Here is a 15,600-nt window from a genome sequence, read left to right as displayed (position 1 = left end):
GGACTTGATTAGGAATTGAACCTAATGTTTAAGAGCGTGCACTAATCAGAATTGGTTCTAGATAACGATCTAGAACTACGAGAGAGATCCAATGATACTATAGTTCTCGATAACGAGCTCTACAGATCACAGGCAAACTCAAGCCTTTTCAGTTTTCGCTCCAAACCCTATTTAGAATTGTGAATGGAGGCTGGCATCACGGCTAACTAATAATACGTGCCCCGAAAGCTATCCGTTTAATTTATTAATTTATAAGTGAATTAAGTGGCCAAACTTGTTAAAAAGTGTCAAGTTGTGATCTGTGATGCTTTGTCCAAGTGAGAAAAGTGAAGGTTTTGTGAAAAACACAGTGTTCCTTGCGTGAAAGTGATAATTTTTCCTCGAATTGCAATTGAAAATTGTAAGGCCAGCTAAGTTGCGTGAGTGTGAGTGCCTACTTTGTGCGTCGCGCTAACTAGCGGTTCGTTATTAACATGCGAAAATGGAATGCATGGCGGTATGAGCGAAGAGAACGATAATATCTGGAGAGAGAGCGAAGAGAGTAGTGTTGCGCTGTGCTTGTCGGTGTTTGTTTCGCTGGCATAGGCATAACCAAAATAAAACAGATGAGTATAAGTTTTTGTATCAAATATTCTAAGAATGCATAGGCTCTGTGTGTAGTGGTTTTTAGCGGGTTTTGGACTTTTTCAGAAGTGTAAATGTGTCATCTGTTGGGTGCACAAAGTGTGGTAGCTTTTCGGTTGCGGGTAGTTTTTTTTTATATTTACAAACCAGATTGTGGGATGCACTCTCACAGGTCAAAATTGACAGTTTTACAATATAGTTTCAAAATTTATCATTCGAGCATGACAATGCGGCATGCGGTTGATGCATCGTCTACAATTGTGAGTCCTGGCAGGGCGGTGACATTTTATTCAGTTCTATGTTCTTGTTTTATGATTTTCCTAGCTTCCATTATGTCCAATATGTTGATATACATAAGTAACTTTTATTTAATTATGTTGAAATCGTTTTGGGCGTGAAAATAGTTCACGACAACTGAACTTTGATTGCAATTATTTTGGCATTTTAATAATAAACTTGGAACTCTGTTTTGTTTAATATGCTTATTTGCATTTTTTTGAGTTTTTGGGCTATGAATGCATGGAACTTTGTCAGTTTTCATACTCAGTAGGTCTTTGGTGCGTAACGTCGTGTCGCGTATGCGTCGGTAGGAGAAAATGGAGCGGTCGGCATTATGCCCCGGTGAAACGCATCATCGGCCCGGGTGAGTTTTGTTTATCTAAGGGTTTCCGGAGTGTAGTGGGCACGCTATTGTTTGCTTCGGGGGGGTCAGCTCAGTTTTGCGCACGTTATTTTGACAGCGCTCAGTGTAACTATCTTAATACAGCGGTTTCGGAGTTCAATGACCATTACATCGTATAATGCTCGGGTGTGCCTTGTGGGTTTTTTTTTACTCGCTCTAACGGTTCTTTGAGCTGGTACCAGTAGTTTGCGTTCGGCGTGCGGTGCGTTTTACGAAATTCATTCGTTTCGAGGTAAATTTTAATAGTTCACGGGATGAAACGCGAAGTTTGGTGTGATACAGACTGTTAACGATTGGTTGCCGGTGATACCTAGAAACTTCGATTCTCCTATATGCCGATACAGCGATCGTGATGCGGTTCTATTTATATCGTCTTCTGATGGCCGGTTGCGCAGAGACCGAGAAATATCCATATCGGGCGCGAATTTGTGTAGAAATAATCGCACCATCAACCTCGATGGATCCAGATCAATTCCATTCCACTAACACTAATACCTTCCTTTGATACTTGTGGATGATGCAGAGGATTCCTCGGTCTCTAGTAGCAACAAGTATTAAACTAACACTCCCGATATCCCTTCCTCTATTGATCTGCATTGGGCGTGGCCAGCTACGTTATTGACCAGTGAAAAGAAAAATCACCAGGAATTGTACACTGAAAATGGCTTGCTACTCCTAGGCACGATTTTGACGGTTCTTTGTGCAATTTCAGCTGATTCTGGTCAATCGCGGGCAACACACGGGCGATCAAATATGCTATGCTATGCTATGCTATGCTATGCTAAACCCTATTTAAAATTGTGAAAACAGATGAATTGTTAAAAAGAAAGTAAAATAATTTAGAAAATATTACAAGCCAAAAAGCAATTTGTCAACCCGATATGCTTTTTGTTTCCATTTCAGGGGTTTAAACCTGATGTACTCATATCAAGATTGTCTATGTCAGTCTCCGCGCGCGTGACTCAAACATGTGTAGCCGACTCTTTATTTTTACTCTACTATTCAATCTACTATATAAAAATGGAATTCCGTAACGCTTGATTTTATTGATATTATTCCCTCAGTCTCTGAGGTGTACAGTACATTTTGAATCGTCCTAAATCAAAAATAATATGCGGTGACATGTAGGTTTTTTAACATGAAAATGTTCAGGAAAGACATTTGAGAGAAAATAATAGGTATCCAATTACTGAAACTTGAGATATTATTCACAAAACTACGTAAAACATGCTAAATTATGACTTTCTGTGCTAAATTTGCCTGTGAATCAAAATTCAAAGCGATGACATATGATTCTTTTTTCACTAAAATGTTTGTTAATGTTCAGGAAAGACATTTGAGGAAAAATAATTAGTATCTGGTCACTAAAACTTGAGATATTATTCACAAAACTACGTAAAGCATGCAAAATAATGACTTTTTATACTTAATTCGTCTTCAAATCAAAATTCAAAGCGATGACATGTGATTCTTTTTTCATTAAAATATTCGTTGATGTTTAAGAAAGACATTTGAGAAAAATAACAGGTATCCGATTACTTATACTCGGGATATTATTTACAAAACTACGTGGAACATGCAAAATCATGAATTTTATGCTGAAATTGCCTCTAAATCAAAACTCGATGATAAATCAAAACACGTGATTTTTTTTTTCAATAAAATGTTCGTTGTTATTATGGAATGACATTCGAGAAGAAATAATAGTTATCTGATAACTGAAAATAGAGATATTATTCACAAAACTAAGTAAAACATGCAATATCATGAATATTTTGGCTCAATTTGTCTCTAAGTCCAAATTTAAAGCTATGATATATGATTTTTTCTATTGAAACGTTTGTTTATGTTCAGGGAAGACTTTTGAATAAAAATAACAGATTTTTGATAAGGTACTGAAAATTGGGATATTATTCACAACACTACGTTAAATAAGCAAAATCATGAATATTTGAACCCAATTTGCCTCTAAATCGAAATTCAAAGCTATGATATGTAATTGTTCTTCATTGAAATGATTGTTAATGTTCAGTTCAGACATTTGAGGAAAAATAATGGGCATCTTATTGCTAAAAGTTGAGATATTACTTTGAAAACTACGTATGTTTGAAGATGATTTTCTGCATACATTAAAATACTCTTTTTGAAATTTTTTTTATACATATGATACATGCAAAATTTTGACTTTTTGAGCATGAGCTCAATTCGCGTGAAAATTATTTTTGTTTTTTTTTTTTTCAATAAAATGTTCGTTGTTCCTTTCAACATCTACAAATATTTTCTAGCAGAAGAATTTATGTTTTAATTTGGTGCGAGTCGAGCAGAAAAAAATTACATATCTGATGTTTTCGTAGTTTTGTGAATAGTAACACATTACGGGATTCGAAATACTTTTTTACTTTTACCAAAACTAGATTTTGGGACATTTGGCTGGAAGATAGGCCGCATTTCATTGGTTTAATCTTTTTTTTTAAATTTCCACGTAGTTATGTGGATAAAACGTTAACTTCTTCTCAGACGTGTTCCTTGGACACCAACATTGTCGTTATAAAAATTCACATGTTATCTCTTTGAATATGATTATAGAAGAGAAGTAAGCATGACGTGACCATTCATGCTAACTTCTTCTTACGTTGATTTCTTTCTTCTAAAATTTACATAAAAAGAGGTTTTACTGTGAACGATTGACGAATATCCGGTTATCACCCGAGTGTGGTATATTCGGAACTGGGATGGCCTTACATAACATTTTCCAAAATAACGACTTCTGATTTCAGAAAAATAATCAAAGCGGTATTTGGCCAACCATTTCAATACTTCCGAACTCCATACGTCGTTTTGAAATCCGAAATGGCGACTTCCAGTTTCTGTAAAACATCCCCAACTCACAAAATACAACCCAATATGGGTATTTCCGTTCTATGCGTTCTCAGAATGTTAAAGTACTTAAAGGGATGATGGACGTGTAAGATGTGAAATATTTTTAAAGTGAGTTGTGCTAATAATGCAATGAATTATAAAAAATGTTTCCTAATTTTGAAACTTTTGATCCCGAGCATCGCCGGGAACGTTCAACTAGTATTATATAACTATATTCAAACGAAAAATCCATCATCATCAATGAACATAGTAACTTAATGTACCAAATAAATTAAAAAAAAATTCAATTTTACAATCTTCTTTATAAATTTACAAAAAATCTATGCTGTCTACAAAATAGACTTTATGTGTGAAATACAAAGCCGTTTAAACTCTGCCATTGTTGCTGCACGTTTTACTTGCCTGGGCATCGAATTGAAAAAGTTTATTCCTTTGTACAACAGAGAGTTCTGTGATCTTCCAAAAAGAAAATTTGGTGTTCTGGCATCTTCCGCGTTTCTAGTGTTGTACCTGTGCAAATCTCTTCCTCTATCAATCCGGTCACACAAATATCGAGGCAACATATTATTAAAAATTTAATATAGAAACACCATTGTCAAAAAATATACTCTTTGCTTCACAGAAAGCCATCGCAATGCGTCCAGCATAAAACTCGAGGAAGTGTATCTATTACATTTTAATATTAATCGCATAATTTTATTTTGTAAACGTTGCAATCTCAATATTTGCGTATTGTTTGCCAGGAATAAAATGGATGAGCAGAAATCTATGTGTGGTGAAATAATTGACTTGTACAACTGAATTATACTTCTAATAGTCAATTCATCCTTCAACCGGCACAAGACACCGTATTTTCTGGCCTTTTTTTTGATGACATTATCAATGTGAGACTTAAAAGTTAATCTGTCATCAATAATTACTCCAAGATACTTTATTTCATTTACGCGATCAATCGTCTCACCATCAATTTCAATATTTACGTCTAGTCTGGAGTTGGCTGAAGAAATTATCAAGTACTTTGTCTTACTAATGTTTAACTTTAGTTGCTTAAATTTTAACCAATTCGCTAGATAATGTAAATCTTGGTTTAGAAGTGCTACAACATCAAGCGGATGCTTCGCTGCAATGAACAGAACAGTGTCATCAGCGAATAAATTAATGTCACAGAACCGTAAAACTCGCTTCATGTCATTAATGTAAATAATGAATAAAATGGGCCCTAGAACACTTCCTTGCGGTACACCAAGTGTATTAGCAATGGAATCTGAATCAAAATCGTTAAAACGAGTCTTCTGAGTTCTAGCACACAAATAGCTTTCAAACCATTTATATGCTGTCCCTACGATACCAAAGCGCTCCAATGTTTGTAACAATAAGGACCTAGAAATTGTTTCAAAAGCGCGTTTTAGATCCAAAAACACCGCAAAAATAGTTTCTTTAGCCTAGATTTTTTCTTTCCATTTTGCTAACACCAGATTCAAAGCAGGCTCACAAGAGTGACCCTCTCGATAACCTGATTGCTCTGGGATTAGCAAGTTATTACTATTTAAATAATTCATCAGCTGGCCTTTTACAACAAGTTCTAATATTTTCTCTAATGTGTGCAACATGTTAATGGGACGGAACTCTTCGGCTTTATTCGTCCCAGTAATCTTGGGGATAGGAACCACACGAGATTCCTTCCAAACTTCAGGCACGTGCCCTGTTTGTAATTTTTCATTAACAAGGTCCAGCAGGTCGTGTCCAATAACATAAAAGCAATCTTGTATTACTTTTGCGTTGACATTGTCGATACCAGCCGATCTTCCCAAAGAAAAACAAATATCTTTCAACTCTGCAAAAGTAATAGGATGAAAACCATCAAAGCTACAGTTATTATTGATCGGCTGTATTATCTTAACGATCTTTATTTTTCATTAATGTTTTTAATATTTTCCATAACTCTTTGCTGTTATTTTGATGTTGATAGATCTTCCTCTGTATATATTCACAACGGGCCTTTTTCAAGGCGCGTGAATATAAATTACGCGCGACAGTGTACCTATTCCAATCATTGTTATCGTTACTTCGGCAAAATTGTTTGTACTTTTTATCTCTTTTACGTTTTAAACGTAAAAGATCCAAAGAGTACCAGCTGTTCGATTTATCCGATTCAATGTATTTTTCAAAAACTAGACTACTGGTACACTCTTTCAGCGTATTGGTGAGAACAGCTGCTTTATTATTCAAATCACCAGTTATTGGGAGAAAATCCAAGCTTCTCAAAACAAGCTGAGACAATGCCTGCTTTGAATATTTATTCCAGCACTTAATTTTTACCTTTTCATCACGGTTTCGATCATTCTTTATCAAAATACAAATTGTCTCATGGTCTGAAATTTTACAATCGGCCTCTGTAACAGAATGAACGTTGTCAAAATTGGCAAACACGTGATCAATTAATGTACGCGAATGTCTGGAAATTCTCGTAAATTCTGAAACCGTTTGTGTTAAATTGTAAAAGTTAGCTAACTGCTTCAAATGATTCGAATTTGGATCATTTAACCAATCAATATTGAAATCACCAGCAATAACATTTAATTTGTTTAAATCAACGAAGTTATCCCACCAGTTATCTAATATTTCTACAAAAACGCTGGTTACTTGAACTAGGGGAGTGATATTAAAGTCCGAAGTTTCCAATCGTCATGCCTCCTTCAACTGAAATTCCAAGGAACCAATTGTTTTCAACAGATTCGTTTGATAGAATGTTGAATGTTACTGATTCCTTGGCGTAAATAGCAACCCCACCAGTATGTCTGGAATGCGAAAGGCAAAAAGCAACTTTGTATCCCGGAAAACTATACTGATCAAATGCATCAGCATCTACTATATGAGTTTCGGTTATAAATACTAACATTGGACGTTTTGTTTCCACAAGATGCCGCAAAGCAACATAATCTGTAGATAAACCAGCAATATTCAGATATAATATTTCTAACTTCCTCTCACATTGCGATTCTTTTAGCTGCTATTTATTAAAAAACATGTTGCTTTTTCTTTTTTCGAACAGTCTCCGATAAACCGGACACTGTGAACTAGAAGCTGGATGTTTAACATCCAAATTCATTTTCAATTCTTCATTTGACTTTAAACAATTCACGCAGTTAAATTCAGTTGAAGAGCAATCAGATGTCTTGTGTTGCCCGCTACATTTGGAACATGTTTCAGGATTAACACACTCCGTGCTTTTATGGCCAAATTCTCCACATTTGAAACAACGCAAAACATTAATGGCCTCTTGTACAGGACACTTATCCCACCCAATGCTTACTTTTCCAGCACTCATCAAGGCGTTATAAGTATCCTTGTCAACTTCAACAATTACATTATATTTATTATATTTGAAGCGAGTATTTTCGTACTCCGCAATAACTTTTACTTCATTGACGTTGATGTCATTTTGACTTTTCAACAGGTCAATGAAGTCTTCAGAGGAATACCGATCACTCATTCCCACAATTTTCAACTTTGGTTTCGGAATTGTGGGAATAACAGCACTATACTTTTCACCTAGATTGCTCTCTATATCTTTTTTCACAACCTCAACATTATCCCCTGTTGCACACTCAGCAATAATCGAGCCATTCTTTCCGTTCCTAAAATTACTAATTGTGTGTATTTTTGGATCCAATTTTTCTTTCAAAAATAATCTAGTGTTTTCACTAGATTGAGAAGACTCGACTGGTTTGATCACAATGACCGGCCGAGCCTTAAAGTTCTCTTTTCTTTGAATTTTTTTAAAAACGGCCCCAGTTGACCCCGCTAAAATGTTCGCGTAGGTTTGTTTATTGCAACAAAAAGCCTCGTCATCGCGTCTCGAATCGTCCACAATCAGTTCATCGCATGCTAAAAACATTTTCTTACTGGGATTTGAGTCCGATTCAGAGTGAACCGTTCTCTCATTACGTGCTCTTTTTCTGTTCATTGAGGCTGCATTATTTTCCCGATCTTTAATTTCAAGATATTTTTCGAAATCATTCAGCTTACTGGCAACACTGGTTTCAATGCATACCATACTCTCACGCAGAGAGTCACTGACCGAATTCAAAATCATCTCGATACCACTTGAAATTGCCGTGTTTATCTTTGATTCAATTTTGCTTTGGTTATCGGTAAGCGACTGAGACAAAGATGACAATACACCCATAATCTTGGTCAGCTCATCACTCAAAGCATCAATGTTTCCGCCGTCATCTTGGGCTGATAGACATGATACACATTTAAACACAATATAATCATTACCATTTACGACTTTCGCTGCTATTTTTGTCAGTGGTGTGCAAACTCTATGGAATTGAGACTTGCATTTACCAACGCAAATAACAGGATCATCGCTAATGCGAATGGTATTGCCACATTTCGCACAATCCATTATCCCGATACAAACAAGCAGACGCCGCTGCAGACAAATACGCTGGTATCGTCCAGCAGCAACGGCAGAGGCTATAGGCAGCGACAATGAAAAAAACAACAATGAAATTTCAATTAGCAGCCGTAGCGTCTATGTGATATAGACGCGGTGGTCGGCGCTGGCACAAATTAAACATCATCTGCATGGAATCGAAGTGGAGTGATTTATTTAAATTCATTTTTTTGGTGCAAGACCACAAACAACCGCGAACCAATTTTTCGACAACTGCATTCGTCAGCAGTTGTTTTCTTGTACTTCGACGAAGTGCCCCATTCGTTTCGTCTACGATAGCTATTTTTACGTTTCTTTCCAGTCGACTTCTTGTTTTTTTTGTTCTCAGCTTTATTCAACCTCTTCCTGTCAGACAACATACTTGCGAAGCTGTTGGGAAACTCAATAGGATTTTTATAGCCACCTGTTGGCTCCAAAACACGTACTGGACAGAATCGTTACGAAGATCACGCTAATGTTGAAAAACTGATTTTTTTGACGTAGAACTACGTTTTTCTTTAGCCTACCACATAGGGATGTAAATAGGAGAACTACTAACGAAAAGGTGACGAAATATGTCCCTTTTTAAATACTTATAAATCGGTTTGTTTTCAACCGATTTCCTTAATTTTTGCAGCAATTGTATGGAAAATTATACACGCATCCACCCAAATGTAGAAAATTGTTGATTGATTATGCAAACTATTGTACTATTGATAATTGTTGTTTGAGTAGAACAGAATTAGCGTGTTACACATATCCCGTTATTGTAGCATCGCCCAATACAAGAATAGAAGTGTCTCGAAGCAAATCGGAAAAGGACGCCAATAAATTTGTTTGAGTTAAATACGGGTTTTTTCAGTTATTTCTTTACATTTTAAGTTGCAATCCTACAGTTAACATTTCGTCAACAATTTTTTGGTCCTTCAAGCATCGGATAGTATTGAATCACGATGGAACGCTTGATTGCATGTCGAAATGCATTGCTGACGCAATTAAGATGGGAGCATATGGAAGCTGGTAAACTTCACGAGAGGAACGCATCCCTCGGGGAAGCAAAAGATCGGCTTGAGCAGCTAACGGAGGTGGCTGGGAGCTTCCGCCTTACACAGCGAGAAATCGAAGAAAATCAACCCGATCCAGATGCAGTTGCATCGGTACACAATTATCGAGAGGAATTTACTGCGCAATATTATCAGGCGAAAAACATTTTGGAAGAGTATATTGCGCAGTTGGAGGAGCATAACCTAGAAACGAACTCGGTGGCCAGTGATAGGACGGTTGTTGATACATGTCAAGACCTGAAGGAGGCCATGAAGATGTTGATTGAAGTGCAGCGAGCGATGCTGCTGAGTCAGTCGGCAACAAACAACAATGTAAACCAATTGTCAGGGATGTTAGCGAATGATCAAGCTGGAGGAGAACAGGTATCGAATCGTTCACCTTTTTCAAACGTTAGGCTACCACCGATAAATGTACCTACGTTCAATGGAGAGAGGAAGCATTGGATATCGTTTAGAGACATATACGAAACCACAATTCATTCGCGAAATGATCTGAAAGATTCTCATAAAATGCAATATTTGATGTCGTATCTCGAAGGAGATGCACGACGTTTGATAAGTTCTTTTGCTATTTCGGATGCTAACTACGGTGAAGCATGGACAGCGTTAACAAACTTTTACGATAAGAAAAAATACACAGTGTTCGCTCTTGTTCGTGAGTTCGTGGACCAGCCAGCCATAGTTTCTGCCACCTCCAGCAACCTACGCAAAATCGTCACCACATCGGATGAGGTCATTCGTCAACTAAACGCACTTGGTGATGTGTACAACACTCGTGACCCATGGCTGATTTATTTTCTTCTGGAAAAGTTAGACAAGGATACTCGTTCTTTGTGGGCGCAAAGAATTGTCGATATAGAGAATCCATCATTTGACGAATTTCTAAAGTTTCTGGATGATCGTTGTGATGCTTTGGAAACATGTACGGCGTTTTCTAAGAAGTCTGGTGTTGATAGTATAAAAAAGGAAAATTTCAAAAAAAGTCTTCCAGTGGAGCGGAAGTATCATTCATTACATACATCGACGGTTGCAGAAAAGTGCGCGAAATGCTCTAGTGAGCATCCGATATTTCAATGTGAAGAATTTAAAAAAATGGATTTGCAAGGGAAACGTGAACTTGCACAAAAAACGAGGTTGTGTTATAATTGTTTGCGATCATCGCACAATGTGAAGCAATGCTCTTCAAAGTCAGTGTGTCATAACGCAAATTGCAAAAAGCGACATCATACGCTTTTATGTCCAGCAGGTGTTGTCAATTATAAACGGCCAGATAACAATAAGGAAGCGAAACCGTCTACAGAAGAAACAGAACCTGTAATCAATACTTTGATGGCGCAGGTGCCAAAAGACGTAAAATTGGTGCCGATATTGCCAACAGCAGTTATCCGTGTACGAAACGCTCATGGTATTCTGGGACACGCTCGAGCGCTGATAGATTCGGGATCCGAGGCTTCATTGATTACGGAGCGTTGTGTGACTAAGCTCGGTCTGCAGCGTACCAATGGAAAGTTTGTGGTTTCTGGTCTTGGGCAGCAACAAACTGGAACTACACGGGGCATCGTTAAACTTGCATTAGCCAACCGATTCAGTGACACGGTTCTTTTGCAAACGAAGGCTTTCGTAATGGGTAAACTGACGTCTACACTACCGGCTCAAAGTTTAAAAGTCAGCGCAAATCTCTTGGACAAGCGAGTACAGGAGCATTTAGCTGATCCGGGTTTCAACCAACCAGGACCAATAGACATAATTTTGGGATCAGATGTTTTTCTTGCGCTTTTAGCACCAGGCCAAGTCAAAGACAACTCTGGATTTCCCATAGCGCAGAGCACCATATTTGGATGGATTGTGTCTGGGAATCACGCAATTTGCACTCCTGGAATTAATGCCAATCTATCAGTGATAAATCTGCACACAGAAATTGATCTTAACCGTACTTTACAGAAATTCTGGGAAATAGAGGAAATGCCAAACCAAAAACAGTATACTCCAGCAGAAAAGAAAGCATTGGATTTTTTTCATGCTACACTCTCACGAGATAAGTCAGGACGTTTCATGGTACGACTTCCTTTCGACGATTCGAAACCAAATTCAGGAAAATCCTTCCCTGCAGCTCTCAGGCGGCTTGTGGCAATAGAGCGGCGTTTTCATACGGATTCAGAGTTTGCAAAGCAGTATTCAGATTTTCTTACCGAGTATCTTGCATTAGGACATATGGAAGAAATCCCAGTGAGTGAAGTGGATATAAAGGACAGCGAATGTTTTTACCTTCCCCACCATGCAGTAGTGAAGGCAGAAAGTACGACAACTAAACTAAGAGTTGTTTTCGACGCATCTAGTGCGTCATCAACCGGAATGTCTCTGAATGACCGACTTTTGGCGGGACCCAACGTCAACCAAGATTTGTTCTCGGTTTTTCTACGATTTAGAGCTAACAAGGTGGCCTTTGCCGCGGACGTTGAGAAAATGTACCGTCAAGTGTTGGTTCATCCGCTGGACAGAAATTTTCAACGTATTGTGTGGAGAAGTAATCCAGAGGAACCAATTAAGCACTATCGCTCGTGCACGGTTACGTACGGAACGAAATCTGCTCCATTCTTGGCAATTGAAGCATTAAAGCAAGCAGCTCGTGAATATCAAACTGTTTTTCCTGAGGCGGCACGGAGAATAGAAATGGATACGTATGTTGATGACTTTCTTTCTGGAGCGAAAAACATCGAAGAAGCACGAGAGTTGAAAAACCAGGCAACGGAGATTCTACATTCGGCAGGCTTTAATTTGCGTAAATGGACTACAAACTGTCCTGAGTTACTTTGTGACGAAGCAGATGGCCCAGAATCAGTTGATGTGAAATGGGTCGATCAACCAGATACAGTCATGGCTCTTGGTATACGCTGGTTACCACAAGAAGATGTCTTTTCGTTTAAAATATTTCAGCCAGTCAGCACTGTGAACACCAAACGGCAGCTACTTTCGGACTCTTCGAAGTTGTTCGATCCATTTGGTTGGATTTCTCCAGTAACAATTCGCATTAAAATTCTTTTCCAGCAACTTTGGCTATATGATATGTCGTGGGATGATCAACTCCCTCCAGTAATAGAATCAATGTGGACAGACATTAAGCAACAGCTTTGCAATATCGAACAGGTTCGCATTTCCCGGTTTGCAGCTAACTACAATAGGAAAATGGAATTACACGGGTTTTCAGACGCATCGGAAATGGCATACGGGGCAGTGGTTTATTCTCGTTCAAGAGATGAAAATGGCAAGATAGTTATCACTCTATTGGCAGCTAAAACCAGGGTAGCTTCAATAAAACAAGTAACTTTACCACGACTCGGATTGAGTGCAGCAGCTTTACTAACAGAGTTGATGAAGCAAATCACAAATGCCTTTTCAAATTTACAATTAGAACACTGGGCATGGACAGATAGTTCAATCGTCCTTGATTGGCTCTCCGCTCATCCTCGAAAATGGCAAACGTTCATTGGTAACAGAACGTCTGTGATTTTAAACTTTCTTCCAAGAGATCGTTGGAACCATGTGTCAAGCCAAGAAAATCCCGCAGATTGTGCATCAAGAGGTCTAAATCCGGAGGAGCTTGTAACACATCGATTATGGTTCCATGGACCCGAATGGTTAGGTAGGGACGTTAAGCAATGGAATTCGTTTTATATAGAGCGTATTGACAAGGAGTCAACTGAAGATTGTAAGGTCGAATCATTACACGCAACGATTCTCAACGTTAGAACTAGTTTCATGATAGAATCAGAGTTGTTGAGAAAGAGATCGAGCTTTACTGTAATTGTTCGCACATTGGCATATATTAATCGAGTTATACAAGTATCCAAGAAACTGAGAAGCGAAGGAGAGTTGACACCTAGTGAACTTTACCAGGCAAAGATACAATTGGCCCAAACAGCACAACACGACATCTTTGACAGGGAAATTGAACTCCTTAGACAAGGCAAGGAAATACCATTCAGCCCACTAAACAAACTTCATCCTTTCATGGATGATGGTGGAACATTGCGCGTAGGAGGACGTCTACAGTTTGCACCGTATTCGTATGACATTAAACATCCGATAATTTTGCCTCGTGATCATCGAGTGACCGAACTCTTGATATTAGATCTCCATCTACGAAATTTTCACGCGGGACGTAATCTGCTCTCTGCTACGATCAATCAGCAATACTGGGTAGTTGGTCTCAGTACAGCTATTCGTCGAGTAACAGATGGGTGCATTCGTTGTGTACGACTTAAAGGAAAGACAGCAACCCAGTTAATGGGTAACTTACCCGTTCCTCGCGTAACTGCCACACGTGCTTTCACTCATGTCGGTGTGGACTACGCTGGGCCAATAAAAATCAATGCATCCTGTGTACGAGGTATTAAAACAACTAAAGGATATGTTGCAGTTTTTATCTGTTTTTCAACAAAATCAGTGCATTTAGAAGTTGCCAGCGACTTATCTACCAATGTGTTTATCGGTGCACTCAAGCGATTTATAGCACGCCGTGGCTATCCCAGTGAGATTTGGTCCGATAACGGGACTAACTTTGTTGGGGCAGATCGGTGGCTTCAGGAACTCAAAGGTAATTTGACGGCTTGAAAAACAGAAATCAATCGATGTTTAACGAATAGTGGCATCAAGTGGGTATTCAACCCTCCGGCATCACCTCATCGGGGTGGAATTTGGGAGGCTGCTGTCAAAAGTACAAAGAAACATTTGGTGGCAGTGCTCGGCACAACAGCAGTTACTTACGAGGAGATGTCTACGATCCTATCGCAAATCGAGGCATGTCTAAATTCTAGACCGCTGTGTCCTTTATCCAGAGACCCTGACAGTTATGAAGCCCTAACCCCGGGACATTTTTTAATAGGACAACCACTCAACCTGATTCCAGAACCTGACCTTCGTTACATTTCATCCAACCGTTTGGACAAGTGGAAATTATTGCAGAAGCAGACTGTGGAAATCTGGAGACGATGGCGGGACGAGTATTTATCGAATCTACAACTACGTACAAAGTGGCAGATAACTAAGGCAAACGTTCAAGAGAATCAGTTGGTATTGGTGAAAAATGATAACGCCCCCCCAACACAATGGGAGCTGGCTCGTGTTAAAAAGGTGCATCCAGATTCTGTAGGGATAGTTAGAACGGTTACCTTACAGCGTGGCCAGGCAGAATATCAACGACCAATTCAAAGAATATGTTTGTTACCATCAGATGCAATTGAAACTGGACGTTTCAAGGCGGGGGAGATTGTTTGAGTAGAACAGAATTAGCGTGTTACACATATCCCGTTATTGTAGCATCGCCCAATACAAGAATAGAAGTGTCTCGAAGCAAATCGGAAAAGGACGCCAATAAATTTGTTTGAGTTAAATACGGGTTTTTTCAGTTATTTCTTTACATTTTAAGTTGCAATCCTACAGTTAACATTTCGTCAACAATTGTCAAGCCTTGTTTAAACGAAAATTACGTCCTCTGATTGGTCACTCGCTGCCTTTCCCTAAAAAGATCGACGGAATAGTAAAACTAGTTAGCTGCAGTAGCGGGTTGCACCAGTACACAAATCACAGTACACAGCAGCAGCGAGGTAGCACCAAACGTCTCGATTTGCCAGTTAAGGGTTTAGGCCTTCTGCCCGCAATAAAGTTTTGCTTTATCTTGGCAACAGCACATTCTGTGCTGAATCCAAGAAAACACAATCTGTCGAGGCCGTCTTATTTACTGAATGCGGAAACAGCTTTTACAGAGTTTGAACAGCGAAATGCCTTTCTCAAAGCGAATAATCAAGTACAGTCCCTCTACAATTATGGGTCAGTCAACGTGTGGTCTGAATGTTAAAAAATGGATATAGAATCGCAAATATTATCAACTACGAATGTTTAACTATCTT

General features: G+C 38.6%; 2 protein-coding genes across 2 annotated transcripts in view; both read left to right on the top strand.

Moving 5' to 3' along the window:
- The window catches only part of LOC129728603 (mucin-2-like), a 71,807-nt gene that overhangs the window by 29,686 nt on the left and 26,521 nt on the right, over positions 1-15,600 (top strand). The window lies entirely within an intron of this gene.
- Positions 9,584-14,968, top strand: LOC129729315 (uncharacterized). Its single transcript, XM_055687824.1, has 3 exons — positions 9,584-14,081; positions 14,139-14,268; positions 14,338-14,968. The coding sequence occupies exons 1-3, from the start codon at positions 9,584-9,586 to the stop codon at positions 14,966-14,968; spliced, it is 5,259 nt and encodes a 1,752-aa protein (XP_055543799.1).

Source organism: Wyeomyia smithii, chromosome 3, assembly GCF_029784165.1.
Source record: "Wyeomyia smithii strain HCP4-BCI-WySm-NY-G18 chromosome 3, ASM2978416v1, whole genome shotgun sequence".
NCBI classification, from domain to species: Eukaryota; Metazoa; Arthropoda; class Insecta; order Diptera; family Culicidae; genus Wyeomyia; species Wyeomyia smithii.
Note: the sequence above shows the minus strand (reverse complement) of the source record. Positions and strands in the feature narration are given on the sequence as shown.